Below are 26503 nucleotides of genomic sequence, written 5' to 3'. Positions count from 1 at the left end.
CCCTCAGCAAAGTAGTGGTGAGCCAACTCCTTGAACTGTTTCAGTCCTTCTAGTGAAGGGACTCCCACTGTGCTGTTGGATAAGGAGTTCCACGATTTAGACACAGCAATGAAGAAGGACTGGTGCTGAGTGTCCTGCAGAGGAACCTACAGGTGGTGGGGTGTCCTTGTCCTCTTCAAGTGTCGTGGCTGTGGGTTTGGGAGGTGCTGTAATAACAGAAGAGGTGAGTAACTGCAATGTATTCTGTAAATGGTACACACTGCAGCCACACAGTGACGGAGGTGGAGGGAATTAATGTTTAGGGTGGCAAAAAGGGTGCAAATCATACAGGCTGCTTTGTCCTGGCTGGTATAATCCAACTCCAACATCACGCTTCTGCACAGCTTGAGGCAAGACCTTGGGAGCACAGGAGATGGGTCACTCACCCATCTGCCCTGCTGTTGTAGCCCTACGAGGCTGGTCCAGCTGAGTTTCTGGTCAATGGCAACCTCCAGGATGTTGAGGGAGGGGACGGTGGTGGTAATGCCAGTCAACGTTAAGGGTGGGTGGTTAGATTCTGTGGGAAATGGCCATTGCCTGGCACTGTGACACAAATGCTTCTTGCCTCTAAACAGCCCATGCCTGAATGTTGTCCAGCTCTTGCTATACGTAGGCATGGACTGCTTCATTTGCTGAGGAGTTCCATCTTCATTTGGGTGGAGGTATACCTCCAACCACTGGCCAGTTTGCCCTTTGGTACCCACTGGCCTCCATTTTATCAGAGCTCCTCGATGACATACTCAGTCAAGTGCTGCCTTGGCGTCAAGAGCAGTCACTCTCTCCTCACCTCCGGAATTCAGCCCTCTGGTCCTCGTTCAGACCAAGGCTTTGAGGAGATTGGGAGCTAAGGCATCCTGGCAAAACCCAAACAGGTCATTGGCGAACAGGTCATTGGCGAGTGCTGCTTGGCAGCCCTGCCGACGACAGCTTTCCTCACCTTGCTGTGGATGGAGAGAAGGCTGATTCGGTGATAAGTAGCAGGACTGGTCATTCTACCACTGATGGACAGAGCGCACTGGTTAACTTTCCACATTGGTCAAGGAAATGCTGGTATTGCAACTATACTGGAACAGCTTGGCTACAGGCACAGCTAGTCCTAGACTTCCCTACAATGGCTGGCATCTTATCTTTTCCCATAACCTTCACTGCAACCTGCAGTCTCACGTGGAGTTAACTGAATCAGCTGCAGACTGGCTTCCACAATGATGTGGTGGGGATCTCAGGAGGAAGCCAAGACAGATCACTTCATTGACAAATGCTTCTGCTTGATGTTGTTGCTCAGTTACTGGGCCCCACCATTGCGGAGGATGGGAAGGTCCTTGGAACCTCTTCCTGCTCCTCCTACTGGCTGTTTAACTGACCACCACCATGCGTGACGAGCTACAAACAGGACTGCTGAGCCAATCGGTGGAGGTGGCATCACATCTACTGCGTGCTGTTTAGACTGCAGGTGGTCCTGTATTACTGATTCACTGTGTTGCTACCTCACTCTGGGCTTTGCCTTGCAGCATGCGCCTGCACTCCCTACTGAACCAAGTCTGCCCCTCCGGTACTTGATGCTAGCAGGGCCGGAGGAGGGTTGAGGAAACTCTCAGGAAACAGTTAATGACCGTGACAACAACCCGAGGCTATTTGACAGCCCAGCCCAGCACCTCATGATTGGTGATGGACCGATCAACAGCGTTAAACCCCGAGCGCTCCAATTGCCCCCACGTACCAGCTGTACCATCCTCACTTCCTCCTCCTCCTGCAAGAGACGGGCCAATGCCTCGTCCCTCTGGAGCTGCTCCTCATCAGCACTGTAGGAATCTCTGATATTCAGCTCTGCAACCTTCCTGTCCAGAGAGCTCCCACCCTGCTCACGCCACAGTCTCTTCCCTGTTCAAGTCAAAAGGCAAAAAAGCAATTAGCAATGGTCCCTCAGACACGCGCAACTTGTGTTAGTGCAGAAGGGCAAAGGATCGCGGGGCACCAACTGAACTCACTCTTCCTCTCACACAAATGGAGCCCGACTGTTTCACTGTGGGGGCATCACAGGCAAAGTCCACCTATGGGGCATTATGTGGGTGGGAGGTGGTGGAAGAGTCACCAGGGGTGACTGGGGACGTTGATTGTGCAGCTCTGGGGTTTTCTGTCGGACTGGGAAGTGACGGGAATGGTTTCCGGGCTGGGTCACCACACCGGAAACTCCACTGGTCACTCCTGGGTAGGAATCATGTTGTGTGGATGGGCTTATGTAGACACAATTCCGAGAGCATCATTAGCCGGAATCAGGTTCCATACAGTGTCTGTGGTCAGGGCCCTGTAAGCCCAGCCAACAGTGGTTCTGTAGTGGCTCTCACACTGCAGCAGTGGGGTTTGGAGTGGATCTCTCCGAGTGGGTCCCGGGTCCGCCCTGGGCCCCTGACCCAAGGAGGTCCCCTTTAAACTACTTACCTCCCATCCCATACCATCTCCCAAATCTTCCCCCGCCCCACCCATCGCCTTACTGACCCTCACACCCACCAATCATCCAATCCAATACCCCAACACCACCCTCACTCCAGCCCGATTCACAAACTCTCCTCCACTGGGTCATTTGCGACCCAGATCCCCGAACACCTGACCTGACGCCACCACCGCCACTGATTGCTCACGGCCCACTCCCGCCCTGTTCACACACCCCACATGGTGCAGTGTTTGAAGGAAGGTGGCTTGTTAGAGGACAACTTGGAAAGGGCAGACACCTTTGTCTGCTTTGTGCCACAGAACAAATAACACAACCCTGCAGTGACCGAGGAACCCACCACGAGAGGTGCCAATGAACTCTGGGTGTTTGTTTTATTTGCATACTGCAAGGTAATGCCCTTTGCGATGTCCAATGGCAGTGGTTATGTAGTTGCCAGACCCATCCCTCTCCAGGGTCCACCTTGTCCCCTCCTAACGTAACATGCTACGCACCAGGGTGTAGGGTGAACATGTGGTCACCGGGGAAAACACCAGCCACGTGACTTCAGCTGTGCACGCAAAATCCAGTTGATGGTGTGTCCCTGCTCCCTCCATTAAACCAACATCCATCAGTTGGAGAGAGTGCCAAAACTCACCCTTCCTTGGAGGGGTCTGGGTGTGGGCCTCAAAATGTATAAAGCTCGGTGAGTGATAAATAACACATTCTGCTGGTGAATAATTTTTAGATCACCAAGACAGAGAGGTGATGAATTCTTTCATTAGGGAATGGGATCCTCGATGTGGAAACATGGAACCTGATTCCTGCTAACAACGCTCTCGGAATTGTGTCTGAACAAGCCCATTCCCCACAACATGGTCCCTGCCAGGAAGTGACCAGTGGAGTTTCCAGAGTGGTACAACCCAGCCCGGAAACCGTTCCTGTCACTTCCGAGTCCTACACAACCAATGACCCCAGTCACCCCTCCTGAACCTGATGTCCTCCGTGACCATTGATAAAGCTTTTAACAGGGAGATGAGTGCAGCAGAAAAGGATTTGAGGGAAGGTCTGAGGAGGGACTGCAGAAATGGTTCTTGGAGAGTTAGCCCTGCTGCAATGGGCCAAATGGCCTTCTTCCATGCGGTGACATTCAATGAGTTGATCGGGGGAAGGTCACCACCTCACCCCCTTCCCAGCCGCAGGGTGTCAGCCATGGCTCAGTAGGCAGTGCCCTGGCCTCAGGGTCAGAAGGTCATGATTCCAGTCCTATCAGGAATCCAAAATGGGGCTGCAGTGGTGGGCTGGGGGAGCCCTGCACTGTCAGTAGTGCCACCTTTGATGAAGGCATTAAACCCTGGACAAAAAAATAATGCCATGGGATATTTGTGAAGAGATTTCTTCACCCAGAAGATGGGGAATCTTTGGGCTGTGGAAGTTCAGTTGATGTGTGTATTCAAGGCAGAGGTTGAAAGCTGAATGGATATTAAAGAAATCCTGGGGCTCGTGGAGGGAAATGGAACCGAGGTAAAAGATCAGTCATGATCTTACTGAATAGTGGAGCAGGCTCGAGCGGCTTCTATCTCTCTCGTTCTTATACCAGAGCAGAGACCTTGTTAGATTGCTGCTTGTGGGAGCTTGCTGTATGCAAACTTGTTGCCACATCTCCCTCATTATCACAGGGTTAACACTTAAAGTATTTCATTGGCTGCAATGTGCTCTGAGGCTGCAGATTGTGAAAGGCGCTGTACAAATGCAAGGACGTGGCATGGTTTACCCCTCTGCCGGTATGCCTCCTGTCCGGCTCCGTACACCTCAGCCTCCAGAGTGAGTTTTCTCCGGTTCCTCAGCTCTTCCTCCTCCTGTAACCTCCTGGCCACTTCCTACAACACAAACATGGGACAGATTAGTCACAGCACCGCTCTGCAACACTCCGCCAAAAAAAGCCCCTTCAAATTTCTAGACACCAGTATGAAAACCCCATGCATGCTGCAAGGGGCAGTCATCACTTGAAAACAAAACATGAACTGTGCATCAGGTCAGGCAGGGAGGGGACAGAAAACTACAAAGTTGCCCAGTCCAGCTGGGCATTCAGTGGCAAGGGGATGGGGTCAGCTGACAGGGCAGCACATGGAGCTCAACCGCAACGTACAGCCAATGAGGGTCAGCACCTTCAGGGGAGGAGGCTGAACCCCAGTGAGAGTCGGCACCTTCAGGGGAGGGGGCTGATCCCCAGTGAGAGTCGGCACCTTCAGGGGAGGGGGCTGATCCCCAGTGAGAGTCAGCACCTTCAGGGAAGGGGGCTGATCCCCAGTGAGAGTCAGCACCTTCAGGGGAGGGGGCTGATCCCCAGTGAGAGTCGGCACCTTCAGGGAAGGGGGCTGATCCCCAGTGAGAGTTGGCACCTTTGCCAACACTTTAACCAGAGAGGGGAAGGTTGAGCATTTTTTGTGTTTTTATTTTAGATTTCCAACAAGTGCAGTCTTTTTTTGATTTTCACTGACAAGGGAAGGTTGAGGATTGGATTAACTGCAGGATTTTCAGGGTGGAGACTCAGATCGACACAGGGCGGCTTATTTCATAACAGCTAGAACTGGGGGAGAATGAAAGTGAGAACCAAGAGGTGGGAGGCAGCCCGACAGCCGGTGATTACAGTGAAGCTTTCAGTTGGTGGGGAATTTTAGCAAATTTTGACGGGAAATGAAACACTGACCAGTTTGTTTACCAGGAAGCAGAGTTCAGAAGTAGCACTGCGCCTGTCCAAAGCAAAACCAAAACTAGGAGACTGGACCAGTGATAGATCACAGAGGTCTCAGAGAAAGAGGCTTTATGATAATGTGGGGACTGACAGCCCCCACTTCTGATCAGCACCACCACATCAGCAACAGGAATTACTCACTGAGATTACTAACTGGCTATAAAAATACTGAGACCCTCGTTCTCATGGGGCCCATGGGATCTGGGGTTAACAGGAGAGGTACAGAACTGAGAAGGTGCCTCCTCATGCTTCCCCATCGCCATGACCTCCCTCGGTCCTGAGGTCTGAGATCTCCGCACTCCAGGTGGTAGACAGCGAGGGGGAAAGATGTAAGTGGTTAGGTCAATTGGGCAGTAAAGTAGCAACTGAAGTTTAATCTGGGGGGGGGGCAGGGTGCAAAAAAGGCAAGGGAATACATGGTAAATGGGAGGATATGGGATAACGTGCAGGAATTGGAGTATGTGTCCACAGATCCTTAAAGGTTGTAGGACAGGTCAATAAGGTGGTTAAAGAGACATGTGGGACACTATCCTTTCTTCGCCGAGACATTGAATACAAGCAGAAAGGTTATACTGGAACTGAAAAGCTGAGAAAACAGAGGAGGTACTGATCAGCTTATTTACCAGGAAGAGAGGTCTGGTCCAAAATAAAACCAAAACTCCGAGATTGGACCAGCGACAGATGCCACAGATCTCGGAGGAAGAAGCTTACAATAACGCGGGGGCTGGCAGCCTCCACTTCTGATCAGCAGCTGTAATTACTCACTGATATTACTAACTGCCTATAAAAAACAGAGACTCTCACCCTCCCAGGGCCCATGGATCTGGGGAGAACAGGGGGAGGGAGGAGAGGCGATTTGGGAGGTTGTTGTCAGGAATGGTAAACTGCAGTTACAAGGAATGCCTGGATCGGTTAGGGTTATTTTCTCCGGAACAGACAAGGAGTGGGGACTACGAAGATATATGAAATTAGGGGGAACAGATGGAGTAAATAGGAAGGATCTCTTTCCCTGAGTGGAGAGGTAAAGAAAAATCGGGGGGGGGGGGGGGGGGGGGGGGTAGGGAAATGAGGAAAATAAATTTCACCTAGCAAGTGGTAGGGGTCTGGAACTCCCTGCCTCAAAGGGTGCAGTACCAGGAACTATGACCTGCAGGGCTGTGATCCCAGTGCTAGAAGTTGGATCAGGCTGGGTAGTCCTTTTATAACCATCATATAGACTATGATGGACAGAACAGCCTCCTTCTGTATCAGAAATGTTCTATGATTCTGTGATTCACATGAAGTTCCCATGAACAGATAATCTGTCTTTTGGTAATGCTGGTTCAGATCGAACAACTGACCCAGGCCCCAGGGAGGACAGCATAGCTCTTCCTCCACTCGTGCCATGGAACCTTTTGCTTCCAGCCAAGAGGCAGACCGAGCTGGGATTTAAGGTTTACTCGAAAGGCAGCACCTTTGACAGAGCAGCGCTCCCAGAGCTTGATGGTAGAATGTCCAGAACGTACTTGTGTCTCTGGAGAGGGTATAGAACTGAGCACGGCACAGAAACAAGTCTTCATTGAACCACAAGCTCAGCACTGGGTTTCTACAAGGAAGCCTAAGTGCATAATGTCGACCTGACTGCAGCTCATTGTTTCTGTTCTCATTCAACGTTAGGGGAACTTTACCAATTGCATCATGAAACTGTTCTAGGATTATATAGCGCTGCAGTTCAATCTTCTACCACACGGGGGAGAGCAACGCAGCAATTTCACAATCCTGATTTACACCACTCTCTTCCCGAAGCCGGGATTCAGCTCCAAAGGTTTGCAACTTCTCCACCTGTTCCTCACTCACAAGGCATTCTTACAAGGCCAGCATTAGCACACATTTAAGGGTTAATGTAGGTTGCAACAACCCAACCATCCCCAATGTTCACGGGGGCAGATTAACACCTCCTGCAACCCAACGATTCCCCAGAAGGTCGGCGGGGGATTCTTGGCTCCCGGGACCAGTTTAGAGGTGAGTAAATTATCAACATCTGTTTGCTGCATCTGGCACAGTTCCAGCTGCTGAACAGGCAGGAGCATCAGCAGACGCTGGAACACCGCCCCCTGCTGTGCACTCTGGTAAACGATGCAAACCCCCAGCCCCGGCAATTTTCACTCATAAACAGACCCGGGAGCTCAGAGCCAAGTCCACAAGTGAAAAATATCCAAATAAATTAAAGCGATTTGCAAAAATAAAGAGGGAATATAGGGAGCGTTTTTAAAACATGATTCAGTAACAACATTCAACAGGAAATTGAGTAAATACTTGAAAAGGGGGAGAGGTTTACAGAGCGACGGGAACAGAGTGGGATTAATTAGATGGTGCTTTCATAAAGTTGGCACAGGTAAGATGGCTGTTGGAGAATAGGAGGCGGCCAGTCTGCGATTCCAAGCGTTGGGGTGAAAATGAAAAACACAATCCCAAACAGAATTTGGGGGAAGTGAGACCACCTTTAAGAAAAAGCGGCAGATGCACCACATCCCTGCCCTTTGGTGTAATCTCCCACACGGTGAAACAGTCCAGAGCATCTCAAGGCACCCAAAAATGCATCGGGGAGAAGGCCTGAGGCTGGCTCGGAGGGGTAGGTTTATGTTCGGGGAGAGAGGCAGAGATGGGTTAGAGAGTTCCAGAGCTTAAGGGCCAAACGTTGGTGGAGTGATTTTAAAAAAAAATCAGGAAAGAGCAGGAGGTCCAAATCAAGCGGCTCAGAAGTGCAAGGGCTTGTGAGAGGTTTCAGATGTTGTGGTGGGAGGAGGAGGCCTGAGACCACGACCTTGTTTACAGCAGGATCCATGGTCCGTCGGCAGGCAGCAGCTGAGGGACTGCCGAGGCTGAAGTGAGGACGTGAGGGACAGGGGGAAAGTTGGGAAACTGCCTGGAAGGGCAGGTCAGTCCCGAGGCCACAGGCAACAGAGGTGTGGGCGAGGGTTGCTACAGTAGATGAGCTGTGGTAGGGCAGAGCTGGCTAATGTTAACAGTGGACACACGGGCTCTCTGAGTGATGGCACGGAAACAGGGAGGAAAACACAGCTGCACCACCAAGGTCAGGAACTGTCTGGCCCAGCTTTGGACAACTTCCAGGGATGGGAATGGTGGCCAGGTAGACAGGACAAGGAGAAGGTCTTCAAGTCTTGCCCAGGCTTGGCCAGGACAGAAGGGGGCAAGGGTGGGTTTTCAGGGAGGGGATGTCAATGACGTGTGTAAAGTCAAGGTGCCCTTCACCCGAGAGGGAGCCACGAGCGACATCAGTGGATGAGGCAGCTGGGAAGAGAAGCAGAGCAGTCAGTGTGATTGGAGTGAGATCAAGTGAATGGGAGGTGGGAGTCATGGATTAGGTGAAGTCAGAGAGATAAGGGAGATGGTGTAGTCCAAAGGGGGAGGGTGATTTCAGGAGTAGAGCAATAGGGAGCATCTGGGGAGGTTCAGTCTGATGGACAAGGGATGAGAGACAGCAAGAAGCAAATGACCAGAGTCTTGAGGTTTAACCTAAAAACATGCCCCAAGCTGCTTCATGAAGGGGGCAAACTTAACCTGATACAAGACTACACACAGGTAGGAAGACAGGAAAGGAATGAGGTTAAGAAGCAGAAAGGTTCATCAGAACTTAGGACCCAGAAGATGCAGCCACCGACAGGGAAGCAAATAAACTGGGGATGGGCAGGAATGCTGTGCCTGGGGAGGTTGCAATATTGGGAAAGGGCAAATTTGTGGAATCAGATCAGTGGGTTGTACATTGTAAAGAGGAGAGCCAGTGTGGCTCAGTGCTGCGGAGGAGGGGTGGGTGGGGGCTGCAGACACCAGGCAGCAAGGTTCTCCAAGAGCAGCCGGAGGGCACCAGGGCAACAAGGTGATGACTGGAATGGTGGTGTAGGGGTAACAGAGGCAAAGTTCGCTTGAAAACCAGGGCTCCCCCTCCAGCCTGAGCCAATATCATTTCCCTGGTGTTCACGAATTTCACGCCGATCTTTCACGGTAACCATTTCTAATTCTCAGCCTTCTTGGAAGTTCACATGGCCAGGCTCTCCATTTAAAGTCGAGCATTCTGTGTTTTATTTTACAGCTGTTCTATAATTGGAAACACATTCCATCAACCCAGAATAAAAGGCCTACAGGTTCTAACCAGCACCGTGACTCAGTCCTGTGCTACCCAGCCATTACACATCTTAAATCACATTTACTTAAAACATCAAGATGTTTTATTGGGTTCTTTAGTAATGGGACAGGCCAAACTCCTTTCTACATTTCCTTTGGCACTTATGCTCCAAGATTAAAATCAGTCCACAGTAAAAAGAGTCACTTACTGTGCAGCAGAAAGCAGCAGGCTGGGGACTTAAGTGTTGGTGAGGGCAGCAGTAACGTGACCCGAATTACTTGGCTGGTGGGACAGTGAAGGGGTTAAACCCCAGTGAGAGCCAGCCCTGTCAAGGGGTGGGATTGGAGGGGTTACACCCCAGCGAGAGCCAGCACTGTCGAGGGGTGGGATTGGAGGGGTTTCACCCCAGCGAGAACCAGCACTGTAGAGGGTGAGGAAAGGGGCAGCTGAACCCATGAGGATCAGCATCTTTGAGAGTTGTGGAGGAAATGACGACAAAAACATGAGTAAACTGTAGACATCTAGAGAGAACGTTGAGATCCCATTAAGGGTGTCAGCAGTGATGTACAAGCAAGGTTGAACCAAATGCAGGAGGACAATTTATTTTGTGCCCGGACCCATTCTCTTCAATGACGCATTACAGCATCGGCGCCAGAAGATTCACCGCTGACAGAACCGAGCTTAATGGAGTGGTGTTGTGGAGCTGGGAGGAGAAGTCATATATCTATCCTGTCTCTCTCACACAGCAGAGTCCCATGAATCCCAAGCCCACAAAACCTGACTCGGGCCATCACCCTGGAGAGGACAATGAGAAGTTCCTTTTATTTAAGTGGAGTGTCACTGCAAAATGTTGCAGTACAGAGGGGTCTGGTGGCTGAGCCAAAAAGGTTGGAGGTACAACAATTAGGAAGCCTAATGGAATGTTGTTCTTTATAAAAAGTAGGGAAGTTTACATGCTGTGTTGCAGGGTGCTGGTGAGACAGCACTTGGAGGACGACATGCAGTTATGGAATGAGGCATGTCCATTGGAAATAGGGTGTAGAAGGGTAGAAGGTTCTGTAGGTTGCCTCCTGGAATGAACGGATTGACAAGAGGTTGAGCCTCGATGGAATTTAGGTGATCTTATCGAAATTTGTGGGGGGGGGGGGGGGTGGTGCGTTGATAAGTAGGTGCTGAGGGGATGCTTCCCTTGGTGCAGGCACAGGTTCAGAATGAAGGGTTGCCCGCAAGATAGGGATGAGGAAGAATCTCTTCTTTCAGGGAGTTATGACTTTTTGGGATTGTCGATTGCAGAAAGCTGTGGGGTGTGGGGTGGGGGGTTGTCATCATTGATTTTGTTCAAGATGGAGATTGACAGACAGTTACACTACAAGGAAGACAAGGCACATGGAGAGGGAAAGAGAATAGGAGAGTCGTGTCGTCCAGGACTGGATCAGCCATGATCTTTTTGAATGGTGGAAATGACTCAAGGGGTTGAATGGCCTCTTCCTGTTCCTATGTGTGTTCTTACACTAAACATGCCTGGAGATTGAAACTCCATCAGGGCAGATAGTTCAGTAACTGAGGACCAAGGCTCAGGTCATGCTCCTTGCCCAGTTAATAGATGATTGGGTCACACATACAACAGACGTCCTCCACTGAAGTTGCCCCTCCTGTTCCTCACCCAACGTGATCCCACTGAGCAGACCCCATTATCCAGAGCAAGTAGGAAAGTGGCACAGGGATTCAGAAAATGCAGCTCGCTCACCACATTCTACAGCAATAAATCTTAAAAATAACTTAACTCATTGACCATATTATAAATAAGCAACTCCTACATTAGAGTCAGCTGCAAACGTGGCACAAGTGGCTTGAGGGAGGCCCTCTACATGTCATATTCTGATGTAGAACTTTAATGTGGAGGAAGGCTTTCCGGTTCAGTGAATCTACTCTTTAGAAGTTCCTGCCCACAGAAATCTAACTCCAGATTCCCAAACCACTCGGGTTTATCCACCACGTCATGCAGAGTAGCAAGAGCCCGTCTTGTCCCATGGCGATTGAATGAAAGCCAATGTCACCTGCAGCCAGGGTGTCAGGAGACCAGACATTACTCCAGGGTAGGAACTCTCCGGGTGTGAACAGGACCAAGCCCAGTTGTGATGCTCCCCAAGGTCACCTTAAGGGCGAACAATAAATGATCCCTAGTGAGGTGCCTAGAATTGCCCCTCAAAAGTTCAGAGCCAAGTGCAGAGGAGGAGCCATCACTACCTATTTGGCTCAGTGAGCTGTGCTCTGCAGGTGGGACTCCAGCTGATAATCCAGGTGGACATTCCCAGTGCGGTACAGAGAGAATGTTGCACCTTCAGGGGGGCTCAACTCCACAACCTTCTCATCAAGATGCCGGTGCAGTGAGCTCAGATAAACCAGCCCAAACATTGGGGAGCTGATGCTGAGATCAAAACAGTGCAGAGGATTGTAACACAAAGCAGAGCATTCAGCCCAACTGGTCCATGTGGACATTTACACCAAACACAAGCTCAGTCCCACCTCCCTTCCACCTCTGACCTGAAGTACATCAATGCTCCAAGTAATCTACATAGCAAGTGCCTTGCTGTATACCAAGGGATGTCCTGACTCGACTCCCTTGCATTTAATTCCCTGGTTTGGGACTCATGGCAAACAGCAATCTTCCCCCCCCCCACCCCCCCCAGCACATTTACTCCCCCAGATTACCAAATCTGAAGCCTGCAAAAGCCAAGAATGCAATCAGCAAGCTGTGAACGGCAGGATGCAGAGTGTTGGGACCCAGCCAGGGACAGCTTAATGGGCAGGCACACCGGCCATTAAAGTTAAAGAGAATTAGAACCAGCCTGTGGCAGCGATTCTGGGATTAATCAGGGATTTGCGCCGGGGGAGAAACAGAAGGAAGCCACTTGGAGCGAGTAAGATGAAAAGCACCTCAGGTGAAAACAAGCGTGGCTGTGTGGAGATAAAGCAACCCAAAGAAGGGAGGGCTGCTGATCTACTGCTCAACAACATTACACAGGGTGTTTCCGACTCCTACTTGTGTAAGCAGGCACCCAGCCACAAACTACTTGTAGATGAAGCAGTCACCGTGCCTGAGACTCTCTCACATGGCAGATCTTTGTAAATCCTCTTACCTGCTCAACTTGTCAGATACAGTGGGTTTGGAGGGAAGGAGGTGAGGGGTCAGCCTCATTTTATCACCTACATTCTGTCTTTATTATTTATAAAATATGACAAATCTTTAGCTGGAATATCAACAAACTCTTGCCCCCGCCTCAGTTAGTGCTGCACAGATCTGGGGGCTCTGAAGGCGTCAGAACATGTGAGAGGCGGTCACTTGGGTGAGATGGTGGAGAGAAAACAACTAATAGCCCCCCTACAGAGAAACATCCACCACCACCCCCCACCAGGCCCCCCCAGAGCTGAGGTTTCTGATCACACTACATCGACACTGGTTGCTGTAGGAAATGCTCTGTGGAATACAAAAGTAGCAAGAGGATTTACAAATTAAAACATCCGCCTCATGGAATCAGAGAGGATCTGCCCAGCTGTCATGGAGCCAGTTTACACTGATGTCCAATAGGGAGGTCTGAAAGGAATAGATGGGCCGGAGTGGAGGAGAGGTTCGTGTTTGTATGGGAGACCAGAACCAGACCCTCTCTCTGGGGAAAGGGATTTCTTATCATCTTCTGTTTGTGGTGATGATACAAGGATCAACTGAGGCAACTTTCAGAGAAGGATTCAAAGGCAAGCTGCAGAAATCGAGGAGGGAAAATAGAAGGCTCAGTGGCAGGCGCTGAGAGCCCAGTCCCACCACTCACACTGCACAAGGTCCAACACAGGCTCTCAGCCACAGACAGAAGCTTCTTATGCCATGTAACACGTTGGACTGAAACCTTGGACCAGCGCCTTTGGGTGAGGCATATGCAGGCTTACAGATGGGAGGAGCTATGGCTCAAGACCCTGGCAGACGCTGCAGTGAAACACATCGTCAACATGTGTCACCCAGAGGTAGTGGGGGCTGTACCAGATCGACACAGGCAACCAAAGGGTTAAAAGATAGACCAGTACAGCACAGGAACAGGCCCTTCAGCCCACGATGTTGTGCCAAACTAATTAGTTATCAAATTACCAACTAAACTAATCCCTTCTGCCTACACAATGTCCGTATCCCTCCATTTCCTGCACATTCGTGGACCTATCTAGGAGCCTCTCGAACGCCTCTATTGTATCTGCCTCCACCACCACCCCTGGCAGCATATTCCAGGCACCCACCCCTCTGTGTAAAAAAAAACTTGCCCTGCACATCTCCTTTGAACTTACCCCCCTCACCTTAAAGGCATGCCCTCTGGTATTAGACATTTCAACCCTGGCCCTGGGGAAAAGATACTGGCTGTCTACTCTATCTATGCCTCTCACAATCTTATAAACCTCCATCAGGTCTCCCCTCAGCCTCCACTGCTCCAAAGAAAACAACCCAAGTTTATCCGACCTCTCATAGCACGTGCCCTCTAAACCAGGCAGCATCCTAGTAAACCTCTTCTGCATCCTCTCTAAAGCATGCACATCCTTCCTATAATGGGGTGACCAGAACTGAATACAATACTCCAGATGCGGCCTAACCAGAGTTTTATAAAGCTGCAACATAATTTCCTGTCTTTTGAACTCAGTTCCTCGACTAATAAAGGCAAGCATGCCATACGCCTTCTTTACCACCCTGTCAAGATGCCTCTCTTCACTCACTGTTGTGATACGGTGTCAGTAACAGAACCAGTGATGAGACACGTTGACAGCGTGTTTCACTGCAGTGTCTGCCAGGTTCTCAGGAGGAACAGCTCCTCCCATCTGTAAGCCTGCCAGTTCCTCACCCAAAGGCACTGGTTTAAGGTTTCAGTCGACAGAGCTTCATGGCATTAGAAGCTTCTGTCTGTGGCTGAGAGCCACAGCTGCCTGGTCCAACAGCTGCAAACACGATCCTACTTTCGTTTCTCCTCTGTTCCAAACAAACGGTGTGCATTTAATTTAGAAAGGGGTGCCCCTCCTTGGAGGAAAGGGTCAGGGAGGAGGATCCTCGAGTCTGTTTGCTGCTGGTTACAACAGGCAGATTTTGGCCCGATGCTGTGTAGATGGCATCAAGTATAGGCTCTTCACCCCCAATCCCTGTATATACCCCACTGCCCCCCTCCCATCAGAGACAGGAGTTCCAGTACAGTACTGAGGGAGTGCTGCAATGATCGAGCTCTGCCTTTCAAATGGGACGTTAAACAGAGGCCCCATGTGTACATTGGGATGGATGTAGACGTTTGAATGGCACCGCTTGGAAGGCAGTGGGCAGGGTGCTCCCTGGGAGCCTAGCCAATATTTATTCCCAACCAACACCCAAGGCTGCTCAACCGGCCCCGACCCAAGGTGTCTGTAACAAGGACGTGTTTGGGTGAGGTGTGGGGGTGGGGTGGGGGAAAGAGCAGGAGGGGGAAAACTGTGTCTGACACAAGCAGCAGAGACAGTCAGTCCTGGCATTGTTGGTCTGGCCTGTTGGTTGATCATTCCCACTCGAACCCACTGGTTGCCGGTGGTGTTTGGTGAGGAAGTGAGAGGAATTAACAAAAGGGTTAGCTACCCCTTGCCCAGGTCAGTGCTGGCACAAGGGCAGAGGCCTCACCTGGCCATCTGCTGCCCCAGGGGGTCAGGTCACAGACACCTTCTTTGCTCACAAATTTGTGCAGCTGTTGCCTGTGATAAGGCACTCAAAGGATGATGATCCAGTTCCTACGTTGGCAGATATTGGAGAATGATGACGCCACGAGAGCCCTGGTGGGTCTTGCATAGACTGGAGAGAGGGGGCCTCTCCCCGACTTGTACCCAAGCCATCAACTTTGGATTCAGGAGAGGACTGAACTTGTGGGAACAGAGGACTGATAAATTGGAAGCATGTGATTACATAGAGAGAGAGAGTTTCCTCTCAGCTGAGTTACAGGTTGAAGTTCGGTGTTTGGGATCAGTAGGCCTCGCCCCACCCTCAGACTCCCTGCAAATACCGATTAGTGGGTGCGAGACATGGCCTACCTTGTCCTGTGCCTCCCGTCGCAGACTCTCCTCAACCCGCTTCTCAATCTCCTCCTGCACAACTTTGGCGTACTGCGAATCGAGCTCTTCACTGCAGACAGAAACCATGGTGAGTTCAGGAAAGAGACTCGCACATCTGGAACAGTCCAGGTGTTTCACTAGCTGTGAAGTGAGAACACTGGAAAAATGTCAGCTCAAGAACACAGCAAGATCCCACAAATGATATGTTTATGATGTTCTTGTAAATGTTTCATATCTGATGCTATGTGCCTGTGATGCTGCTGTGATGATCCTGTGCATACGTGCACAGAACAATAAACTCCACCTTGACTTTGATCAGGAGTCAACCACACAGAGAAGTGGACTCCCTGCCTGCACCCCCCCCCCCACTTCTTTACAATTGTGGCCACAAGGACTTTTGCATCTAGCTGGTGGGCGTCTCCTCCAAAAGACTTGCTCCGACAGTGTACCACTTCCTTGGGACAGCACTGGCGACCTTCGTCTGGATCACATGCTTGAGTCTCTGGACTAGTGATCGACTCTGTGACCCAGTGGTGAAAGGGCCATCGCTGGACTGGGTCTGCAGTCTATCGCAGAAAGGGAGCCTGGTTAATTTAACAGGGAGCCAGGCGAGGGAGAAATTGGGGAGGTGGGAATTGGGATGGGGAGGGGAAGAAGTTCTCAGAGAGTTTTGATGATGACTGGAAGCAGGAAGTGTGGGTGAGAACTGGGGGGGGGCGCAGGGTAAGGCCAAGGGGAGCAGCAAGTTCCATAATGTAAACATAAGCTCTCACTGGACTCCATAAACATCCTTTAAACTTGCACAGGTTTGAATATCCTGAGGCGAGAGCTGGGGATGTTTCTGGGCAGGAGAAAGAGCACAAAATCTGCAGAGGCAACCCTGACCCAGGCTGCTGCATGACCGACACCTATCTGCCCCATGCACTCTGTGGGCTCTCTCCTCAAGGAACACACTTTTCCTGCTACTGAACTCAATGAGGAGGGCTGAGGGCAGCCTGTGAGCTAATTCACACTGTTTGCCAGCACAGAGTTCTGACTGGCTCCAAGGTGGGGTGGGGTGGGGTGGGGAGTGGAAGAAAGAGGAGGTAGAGGGCTCTCAACCCACCACAGCCTTTGTTTCGGGCTCCCCAGAGGAAGAACTACTGCAGCCCCAATACTGTTTCCCTCTGCCCTGGTGGGACTGACTGCCCGGCCTGTGGAGGAGATACCTGGGCCTGGAGGTGGAGGTGATTGTGACACCAGCCAATCCACAATGGACGGCTGGTCACTGGATGAGACTCAACGCCTGGTAGAAGCTGGGGTCAGGAGTTTCAGCACCTCTCCACGACGGGGGCTCCAACCCAGAGCCGAGGATAGAATGGGCTCTATCATTAGTTCACCACATGGTAAAACACCAAACCAAGGACACTGTTGGGATCCCGGTGAGAGCGCCAGGGCCGCAGCACGCCGTCCATTATTATATGGTCTGCTGCAGCGTGCAGGTCACTGTCGGCAACCAAGCCCGGTGACCGGGTCAGAGGTGGCTGATCAAAGAGGGCACTTTGTTCCAAATACGGACATCATTCAGTCAAGTGTTCAGCAGGATTTCATTCAACATCTTAGGAACTTATTGATGTTTGAGATGGCTTCCCCACACCACCTGCCCCCTGCCTTCCCGACCCTCCTACAGAGCTCAGCTCCCCTCCACCCCAACCAATGGACCTACATCTGCTGCTGATGTTCCCGGCTGTAGTGCTGGGCCTCCAGTTCCTCCTCGTCCTGCAGCTTCTTGGCCACACAGACATCCTGCCGGACCAACTTGTTCTTCTCGATGTTCGAGGCGTAGTGCTGTTCAACTGGGGACACCAACAAAGGGACACTGCTCTCACTGTTTGCTTTAGAAACTACTGCTTCAGTTATATTTTTTAAACAGGAAGCAAAAAAGGAGAACCCAGGGGAGTTCCAGACCTTCCCCCAACCACTGCCACCACACAAACCTCCCCCCTCCCTTGCTCAGCTGTGCCTTCCACGTTGCCTCCACCCCCTCGCCCTCCTATGTTCACCACTGTGATGCAGCACCCACCCATCTCCAGAGATACATTTCCCCAGCCCCAGGAACCTTCATTGCAGACTCTCCCCAGTCCCGGATTTGAACTCTCCCCACATAACCTTGGGACACCTGTCCCAACCTAAGCACAACCAAGAAAGCTTTCAGCCTTCTTGTGCTTCACTACGGGATCATGCTAACCTCTCCTGATCCACCCTCCTTGCCTTCAAGTAACCTCCTCCCTTAACACTTCCAACCCGTCCTCTCAGCTGCCACACAGTCGGTGCTGCTCAGAGTTTGTGGCAATGTGCAGGGGTGAATGGAGCAGGAGGAACCTTGGTCAGCTGTGGCCCCTCCTTGTGCCAGTCCATCAGCTCTCATGCAACAAAGCCTGAGCCCCTCCAGCATCCTGCACGCATCTCCTGGTCTAGAGGTGGGGATTGTGATTGGTGGTTGGGGGATGTTCAGAGATCGAGCACTGTTGTTGCAGTTTGTCCTTGTGTAAAACCTGAAGCCCTTTGAAAGGGGCGGCCGAAGAGCAAACGGTCAAGAGCAGCCTCTGTGGGTGTCGGGGGCGGGCTGCTCTCAGATCCACAGGTGCCACTTCTACTTACTCTCTCGCTCCTGAAGATTATGTGCCAATGCCCCATCCTCCAAGACCGCAAAGCCACGGCACACTGCAATGGAGGGGAAAGAAAAGATTCTGGTCACACCCTCCATCATTGGTGAACATCCCCGCCAAGCCGGTGCCGATACCAGTCAGACACACTGCCACAGTCCCCACCAACTCCTTGCTCAAGACCCGCTTCCCAGAACATTACAACACCTTGCACCGCCACACGGTCTGTGCCTTACACACATCACCTTCAAAGAAAACACTCTTTTTAAAGAGATAACTGCCCCAAGAACTGATTAACCAGCAGTTAGTAACAACCAGTTGCAATTACATGGAAAATCTACCCACTGACAGGAAAATCTCCCAAGGCTCTTCACAGGAACCATCTTCAACAAAGTTTAACAGAAGAGCCACATGAGTAAGGCAGGCAATTAAAATTGTGGTCAGATAGGGAGTATTGAGGAACACCTTCAAGAAAAGGGAGGTGGAAAGGATTGGTGGGGAATTCCCGAGCCTAGAGCTAGTGCTAAAGGCACAGCCACAAACAGCAGCACTTTCCCACTGGGGGTTGCTAAACAGTTAACCACACCAGATTCTTGAACTGGTGGATCACAGTTTGTGGCATGAAAGGAATGGGCCAAGATAAATACTTCAATCGAGTGTAGCTCAGTGCTTGCACTCCAGCTGATTCCGAGGGTTCTGGGTTCAAACCCTGCTCTCGGACTGCCAGTACAACACTGCACTGATGGTCTCTTGGGGTGGGGGAATGTAATGTTAGGCTGAGGCCTTGCCTGCCCGCTGAGGTGAGTGTAAAGATTCCCACAGCACCATAGGTCCTCCCCCAGCTTACAGACACCAGACCTATGTACAGCCCGTGCACGTGAACTAAAGTTTGGGAGAACGGGGAATGGATTTGCCAGCTGCTGTGGGCCTGCAGGCATCTCCTGCCGTGTGGGAACTCTGTTCATGGCCGCACTTCCAACTTGCGCATTATTCAGGTTAGGGTGAGGTACAGGTTCAGTGTACCTGTCCCTCTCCATACTCGCGCACCACAATAAACTGGACTTCCCAGCGACGGAACCCTGCCGTAACCTGTGGATGACCCGTGTGTCCAAAGTGAACAGGACAGTTCTTCCCGCTATCCTGGGCAGAATTATCCCTCGACCAACATCACCGAAAGCAGGGCATCTGTTCGGCTGCTGCACTGTTATTTGCGGGAGCTTGCAGTGCACAAATTGACAGCTGCGTTTTCCTGCAACAACAGCTGCACTACAAAGTAGTTCACTGGCTGCGAGATCCCTCGGGGTCTCCACATGATGGCCAGTGGCCAGAAAGAAATGCAACTTTTCACAAAAACAAAACAGATTTCCTGAAGACAGTCCCCTTGGAGGAACTCACACCTCTGTGGAATCGGAGCAAGGGAAAACAGGAATAACTGGAGAACTCAAAGAGCCAGCACAACACAAATGGGCTGAGCGGCCTGCTCCTGTGTTACAAGATTCAGTGATTCTTGAGCTTTTTTAGCTAGAGACTAATGATTGTTACTACTCCCATGTTACCACTCCTGTCATTAACAGCAGAACATTTATTGTGAAAGATGCCGTGAGATACCTCACTGCCCACACAAGGCTTGCTTGATTGAATCTTCTCACCTGAGCCACACCCACAACTTCCAGAGGATCTGTTCATAGATATCAGATAACTTGATTTGTGACACACACTGAAATCCAGACTCCTGAGGCTGCAGCAGGAACCCTCCCAATGGTGCCTGCACAGAGTTTCCTGGAAAGCTGTGTGGTCTGCTGGTGCTCAGCTCTCACTGGCAGTCAGACGACAGAGATGGTGAAGTGATAGGACTCTACTTCAGTGCAGCAGCACTTGTCCCAGACCAGGCAAAGAACGAGGCAGTGCAGTGGGGTTAATGTGAATAAATAGATAGGAAACACTGCAATTCTTTCCCCTCCCTATTTTCCCCACTCCAAGGGCTTGTCACCCCAACACTTCCAGTCATTGGGACCAACATACACTGATATGAATGGTCATTCTTCACGTAGGAGCCTGCTCCGGGCAGCAGGTAACCACAGGACAAATTCACCATTTCAGTGTCCCAGCCATTTGGCAAAGCCCAGTCCTGGTGCATTTTAAACCAGGGGATCACTGGATGGTAACGAGGAGCGGGAATCCTGTCTGACCCTCCGTTGGACTGACCACAGCAGTCTGACCCCCACCAACCTCCCACCACACTGCCCCCAATTAGTAAGCAGCTGACTGGCACAGACCCGCTGCACAGAGGGAAATCTGGCTGCAGGGCACTGTAAGGTCAAGCAGAGCAGTCTCTACACCTGGTGGTGTGGGGAATATTGATGCTGGGCATAGGGAGAGTGAAGTCCACCATTCCCCAAACAAGTGAAATGCAGAATTAATGCAAAAAAAAAACAAATGCAAGTATGACATCGGGAAATAAATCACACAGTAATTCTATGAGTCAGCGAGCAGGTGAGGGGTGGTCTTGAAAGTGGGATTCATCTGGCTCTCATCGAATACAGTCTAAGCCAGCTGGCTCTGGCCCACCTCACCCACCTGCCAGATGCTATGGGGCAGCTTTGAGTTATCAAAGAGCAGTTCAATGGAGAAACAAGATGCTGGAATCTGGAGCAAAAAACAAGCTGCTGGAGGAACTCAGTGGGTCAGGTGGCATCTGTGGGGGGAAGGAATGGTCGAGGTCAGGTTTCAGGTCGAGACCCTGCATCAGGGCAGAGCGTAAAGAGAGAATAGCCAGTATAAAGGGGAGGGGAGGGGCGAGACAGGGGCTGGAGGTGATAGGTGGACCTAGGGGAGTGAGGGATGGTGGGCAGGTGGAGCCAGGTGAGGTTTTGGGGGGGAAAGAGGGGGAAACAAAACTGGGTGAATGGGGGTCTAGAAGTATATATGTAAAAATTTAAAAAGAGGGTGGGAGGGCATAAATGGATAAGAGAGAGGGGGTTGGGGGGGAACCACAGGGGCAAGGCTTAAGTGAAATTGGAAAAGACTGTGGAGGAGACAGAGAAGATTGATCCCAGTTCCTCCCATGCCACCCACCACCCACACCCCCCCCCCCCACCGATCCCAATTGACAAATCACGTGGGCGGTAACGGAGAACCATCTGGGTTGACCTTTGACCCCTGCAGCAACGTAGCCCAGATCAAGGACAGAAGAAATGGAGGAGGAGGAGCCACGCCTGGAGTCTGCTCCGCCGGTCAAAAAGGTCAGGGCTGATCGTTCACCTGAACACCGTGTGCACCCGATTCCCACAACCCTCGATTCCTCCAACATCCAGAGATCTGCTCATCTCCATTTTGAATGAAATCAATACTGAGCCTCCACAACCCTCGGGGAGAGAATTCAAAAGATTCAAATCACCATCTGTGAAGACATTCCCCTCATTTTAGTCCTAAATGGCCTCTCCCTCGTTTTGAGATACTGACCCCATGTCCAGGCTCGTCAGCCAGGGGAACAACCCCCCGCCATCTATCCCGTCAAGCCCTCTTTGTACCTTTCAATGAAATCACTTAATTCTTCTAAACATGAGAAAACAGAGGCCTAGCTACTCAATCTACCCTCATACAATGGACCTCGTATCCCAGGAACCAACCGGATGAACCTTCACTGCACTCCCTTTCTGGCAAGCGCACATCTTTCATTTTTACTCAAGGAGGCCAGAAATGCACAGAGCAGAGGCCAAAGCTGGGACCAAAGCTGGGACCCTTTCTGTACCCCTTACGCTGGGCACAGCAATCCGAGAGCCAGCAGGTGATGTTTAATAGCTCTGCTAAATAACGGGCTCCTTTCAACATCAAAGTGTTAGCAGCTGTAGGACACCCGTTGTGGTTGTGAATCATTTAAATCAATCCCAAGAGCTGGCTTGGTCACTCTGCTGCTTAAAGCAATGACTACCCATTAACCAAGCTGACACTGTTAGAAGTGCTGTCAAACCAAAGCCTCTTCTGCCCTCTCAGCTGGATCCAACAGACCTCAGGGCACTGTTAAAAACAAAACAGGGAATTCTAACTGGTGACTTGGCCAATATTTAATTCCTCAACCAGAAAACATCACTGTAAACAGGTGATCTCACAGTTGACCTTATTGCTGTTTGTAGATGCTCGCCATGTGCCATTGGTTAACATGTTGCCTGAATTGCAACCATGACCAGATGTCAGAAGCACTTCTGCCTGCAGAGCCGAAGTTGTGAAAATGAAAGTTTTGTTTTTGAGGTGTGATCCCAGGTTTGTTCTTTACTGGGGACTGAGCCAACAAACCACTGGGTCGACTCACCCTACACAGAGCAGGAATTTAAACCCAAGGCTCATCAAATGTTGTCCAGCTGGACGGGCAACTGAAATGTTCAGGACGTGAACTGATGGATTCTTGTCAGGCAGGACTACCCAGGGATACTGAACCAGAGTGGACAGACTGAGTAATTACCCAGGACACACATGATCCAATAAGATGGTAGAACAGGCTCAAGGGGCTGAATGGACTCCTTTTCCTGTAACAGTTGCACCTTGGCTCCTCATTGCCTACCCCACTGAGAACTGGAGGTGTTGACAATTCGCCAGCAACTGCTGCAGAATGAACCCAGACATTTATTTGCATGCTGCCGTGGCAACTGTGGATAAAGGAGGCTGTTACAAGGTGCACAGGCCAAAGATCATTCATCGCACAAAACTCCTTCTGTTGTTCACATGTGTGGGATTGCACTCCTCACCCCAGCCTGTCACAGGCCAAGAGACAGCTCAAGGGGGAATTGCATCAGCAGCGCAGTTACCACAGAGAAACCAGCATTGGTCTGACTGTGGAATCCTGGCTCTGTCAGGGGGAAAATGATGCTCATCAGTCCCAAGCAATTCTTGGATACACACACCAGCCTCAAAGAGCAGGGAGGCCCCTTGTTTGCCTCACGTTGGGGGTGGGGGGGGGGGCTGTGAGTGGGGGTGAACGGAAGGAGACCCACTGTGATATTTGAGGTGTTCTTCCCTTGACATACTGCACCCAGTCACTTGAAAACATATGAGACAACCGCAGCTTAAGAGGATTTTCTCCAGGAACGCCAGAGCGCTATAATTGCAGCTTGTAAACACAGATTGTGTGTCTGCCACATCGGAAAAGACGGGTGAAGAACAGAAGCATGTGTAGCCACAGAGACAGATGGACACATTTAAGAGTTGGCAACCTCTGCCAAGGGAAATGTGTCGATGGAAAGTTTGGAAATACACAGGCTTCACAGGTCTGAGGGGGAAACACAGGGAGGTAGAGGCTGAGGTCAGATTTGGCTTCATTTTTAAAGGAAGAGGTGGGAAAAAAGGTGCTTTATTTGAAAGGGCACAAGTCTGCATTTCTGTACACACCCACATTCCAGGTCTCCCAGCCTGCTCAGAGTTAACCAAGTCTACACCAGAGTACTGGAACACCAGGAAGGAGGTATAATCCATCAGGACACTTACACCTTCATCCGGAGTCTGGTGAACAGAATGGCACCTGGCTGCACACATCTTGCCCTCCCTGGTTAGATAGTCTCCTCACTCACACGTGGACAGGTCTGGCCACCTCCATCAGCAAATCCTACTCCTCCCTTCACTCCAACACGCCCAAAACATTCCTGCCCCCACACCCCCCAGCCCATGCCTGTCCCCTCCCACATCCACTTCATAGGCCTAGGAAACATTTTTCTTTCTTTCAGTTTCTTTCAAGTCAATTTGGAATCTCTTTCAAGGTGTCTGATCAACTCAAAGCCACCACTGAGCATTGGACCAATGTTTGCTGTAAATATTTACAACCCATGTAAACCTCTGAATGGCCAGCATTTTCTATGCTGTGAACAATTCACTCCCAACAGAAGGAACAGGGGGTACAACTCGCAAATTAATTCCAGCTTCTTCAGGGTGTCAGTATAGACCAAGTGTGGAACAGCAGCCACCGAGTACGATCAAACAATAGTAGTCCTGAAGACAAAGCAGAAACATGGGGGCGGTTGGATTAGAGGTAATGCCCCCCAGTCCACAAGGCTGAAAGTCCTTTTCCCTGATAGTGGCTGGGTGTTAGACTAAATGAGATTCAGGCAGTATTAGTCCAGTCCTTGCTCTGGCTTGGGGCACTGGGGCCCAAATCATTCAGAAGCAATGTCAGCAATCCCAGGGAGAAGGATGCTGTTCTGGTGGTGCATGGTTTAGTTTCTGGCCTCATTATCTGGAGAGTGCAGGGCCAGTTCACTCAAGGGCAGGTTCAGAATCAAAATTCAGTTCAAAAAAAATGGAACTGTAATGTTGGCATTAGTAAAGGAGACCACAAAGCTCACAGATCACTGCACTGCCTACCTACTTATGGTCCTTATCTGATCTAGCTCCGTGTGACTCCAATCTCACATCAACAGAGCTGACTCTTAACTCCCATCTGAAGTGATCTAGCAAATTACTCAGTTTTGTCAAACCACTCCCAGGTCCAAGAGATGAACAATGAACACTGCCCTTTCCATCCACACTCAGGCCAAGAATGAATAAACTGAAGGGATAGTTCATGGGAAGGAAGACTGGGTCACCTTGGACAGTGGCGTGCTTAGACACTTTAAACCTCCAAGTATCTGACCTGACGGAAATCAATATTAAGAATTTTCCAATCTGAGCCTTGTACTGTTGGTGAGGGAGTTCCCCAAAGTCTTCCCATTGCCCTTAAACAACAGGCTCACCTGCTCCAACGTAATACAAGAAGGGGAAAAGTAAGCAGAGGAAAGTTGGATGCATGCGAATGCAAACAGATTTACAGCGGAAAACTCTGGTCAACAAATGCACTCAAATCCTACCCTGATCAGGAGATCATAAATTAGTCACAGAGCCAATTCAGCCTATTCCGTCTAGTCTTTCCAGAAAATCCCATAATCCCTACTCCATCAATCAAACTTGTACTTTTGAAACCCACTGCCCCATCCACTACTCATTCCGTTTTGGTTACACAGAACTGAAAAGTTTTTGACACGGTCTTTTTCCTAGTGTGAACACGTGTCCTCTCTGCAGAGTTCCCCATTTCCTTCTTCCATCACATTAGTTGGCCCAGATGTTACTTTGCTTCATGCTTGATTGACCTAATTTCTACAATAATCGTTCCACGTAACTCAGTTCACGGAATGATCACAGTGCGAAGAGAGGCATTTTGCCCCATTGCTTTCATACGGCTCTATGCAAGAGCAATGCAGCTGGTCCCACTCTCTCCCCCATGGCCCTGCAAATTCTTTTCTTTCAGATACTTAGAGCTCCCTTTTGAAAAGTACAATTGAATCTCTTACCATCGCTACCCCTGACCATGCATCCCAGGCCCTAACTGTTCACTATATCTCAAGTGCCCACCCACATTCCGTCGATGCATATTAAAATCTCCTGAAGCCTTTCCTCAAAATGTGTTCAGTGCTTCAGTATTTTTTCCTGTTACAGATCCTAGCACAATTCAAACACAAACAATTGATACAAAGTGGAACTGCCATCAACAGACGGAATCAAGAACTGGGTACACAAGCATACATCACAGAAGGTTCCCTTGTTCCTGAATAAAACTTCCAGGTGAGTCCAATTGCAATTGGGTTTTTGTAACAATTCTGGACAATGTTCTTTGAAGGGATATGGATGCACTGAGAAAAGTTCAAGAAACAGCAACCAGGTTTTCTCCAGGGCTGACTTCATCTGCACTTATGCAGAATGTTTACATGATATGTCCCAAAGGTGCTCTACAGAGGTGAAAAGTTGAACACCAAACAACGGTGGGAGAAGGCTTAAAGGTGATGATTGAAGTCAACAGAGTAGAGTTTCAGAACGTAACTCGGGGAAGAGCATCCCACCCAGAGAGTGACTGCAGAGAATGTCACCACCGAAGGAGAGAAGCGCACAAAGGAGTACGTTAGCTCTTCACCAAGGATACGGTAGTAGGGATTACCCTGATTACAGATATGATTAAGGATTGTTACTCTCCTTCACGGTTAAATTAATTCTGTAAATATAAGCAACTTAATTTATTTTAGAGTACACAAGTACAGACCCAAGTATTTATAAGATTAGAAAAACTACCTCCCTTTGATTAATGAATTTGTAAACAGAATCCCAAACCTATTAAATTCTAATCAGAAACTGAGCTACAGGAAGCCAGTGAGAGCAGAGTTACCCCATGGAACAGAAGTTCCAGGTCAATGCAGACTTGGGGTGAAGTCTGTTGGTCAGATGTCAAATTTAAATAACTCTACAAGGCCCAACCCAGTGTTATTGCATTTCAGGTCTGCCCATACTCCTCCTCCTTGGCCTCCTCTTAGTTATGATCATTTGCTCAGCCCCAATTTTTGAGCCTTCCACATGCCCCCTGCTCCTGGCCCCAACCTCTGGAAATCACTTGCTAAACATTGCATCCCATCTCT

The 26503-nt window shown here is 50.2% G+C and overlaps 1 protein-coding gene across 1 annotated transcript in view; it reads right to left on the bottom strand.

Annotated features, from left to right (window-relative positions):
- Positions 1–26503, bottom strand: part of ccdc187 (coiled-coil domain containing 187) — a 43574-nt gene that overhangs the window by 10668 nt on the left and 6403 nt on the right. The window contains exons 3-7 of the mRNA XM_052039597.1: positions 18076–18138; positions 17141–17270; positions 15415–15505; positions 4239–4344; positions 1757–1917 (exon numbers count right to left, since the gene is read on the bottom strand). Coding sequence (XP_051895557.1) covers positions 1757–1917; positions 4239–4344; positions 15415–15505; positions 17141–17270; positions 18076–18138 — 551 coding nt within the window. The remainder of the gene's footprint in view (positions 1–1756; positions 1918–4238; positions 4345–15414; positions 15506–17140; positions 17271–18075; positions 18139–26503) is intronic.

The sequence above is a fragment of the Pristis pectinata genome, chromosome 26, assembly GCF_009764475.1.
Source record: "Pristis pectinata isolate sPriPec2 chromosome 26, sPriPec2.1.pri, whole genome shotgun sequence".
Classification (NCBI taxonomy): domain Eukaryota; kingdom Metazoa; phylum Chordata; class Chondrichthyes; order Rhinopristiformes; family Pristidae; genus Pristis; species Pristis pectinata.
The sequence above is the reverse complement of the archived record's forward strand: the minus strand, read 5'-3'. Positions and strand labels throughout refer to the sequence as shown.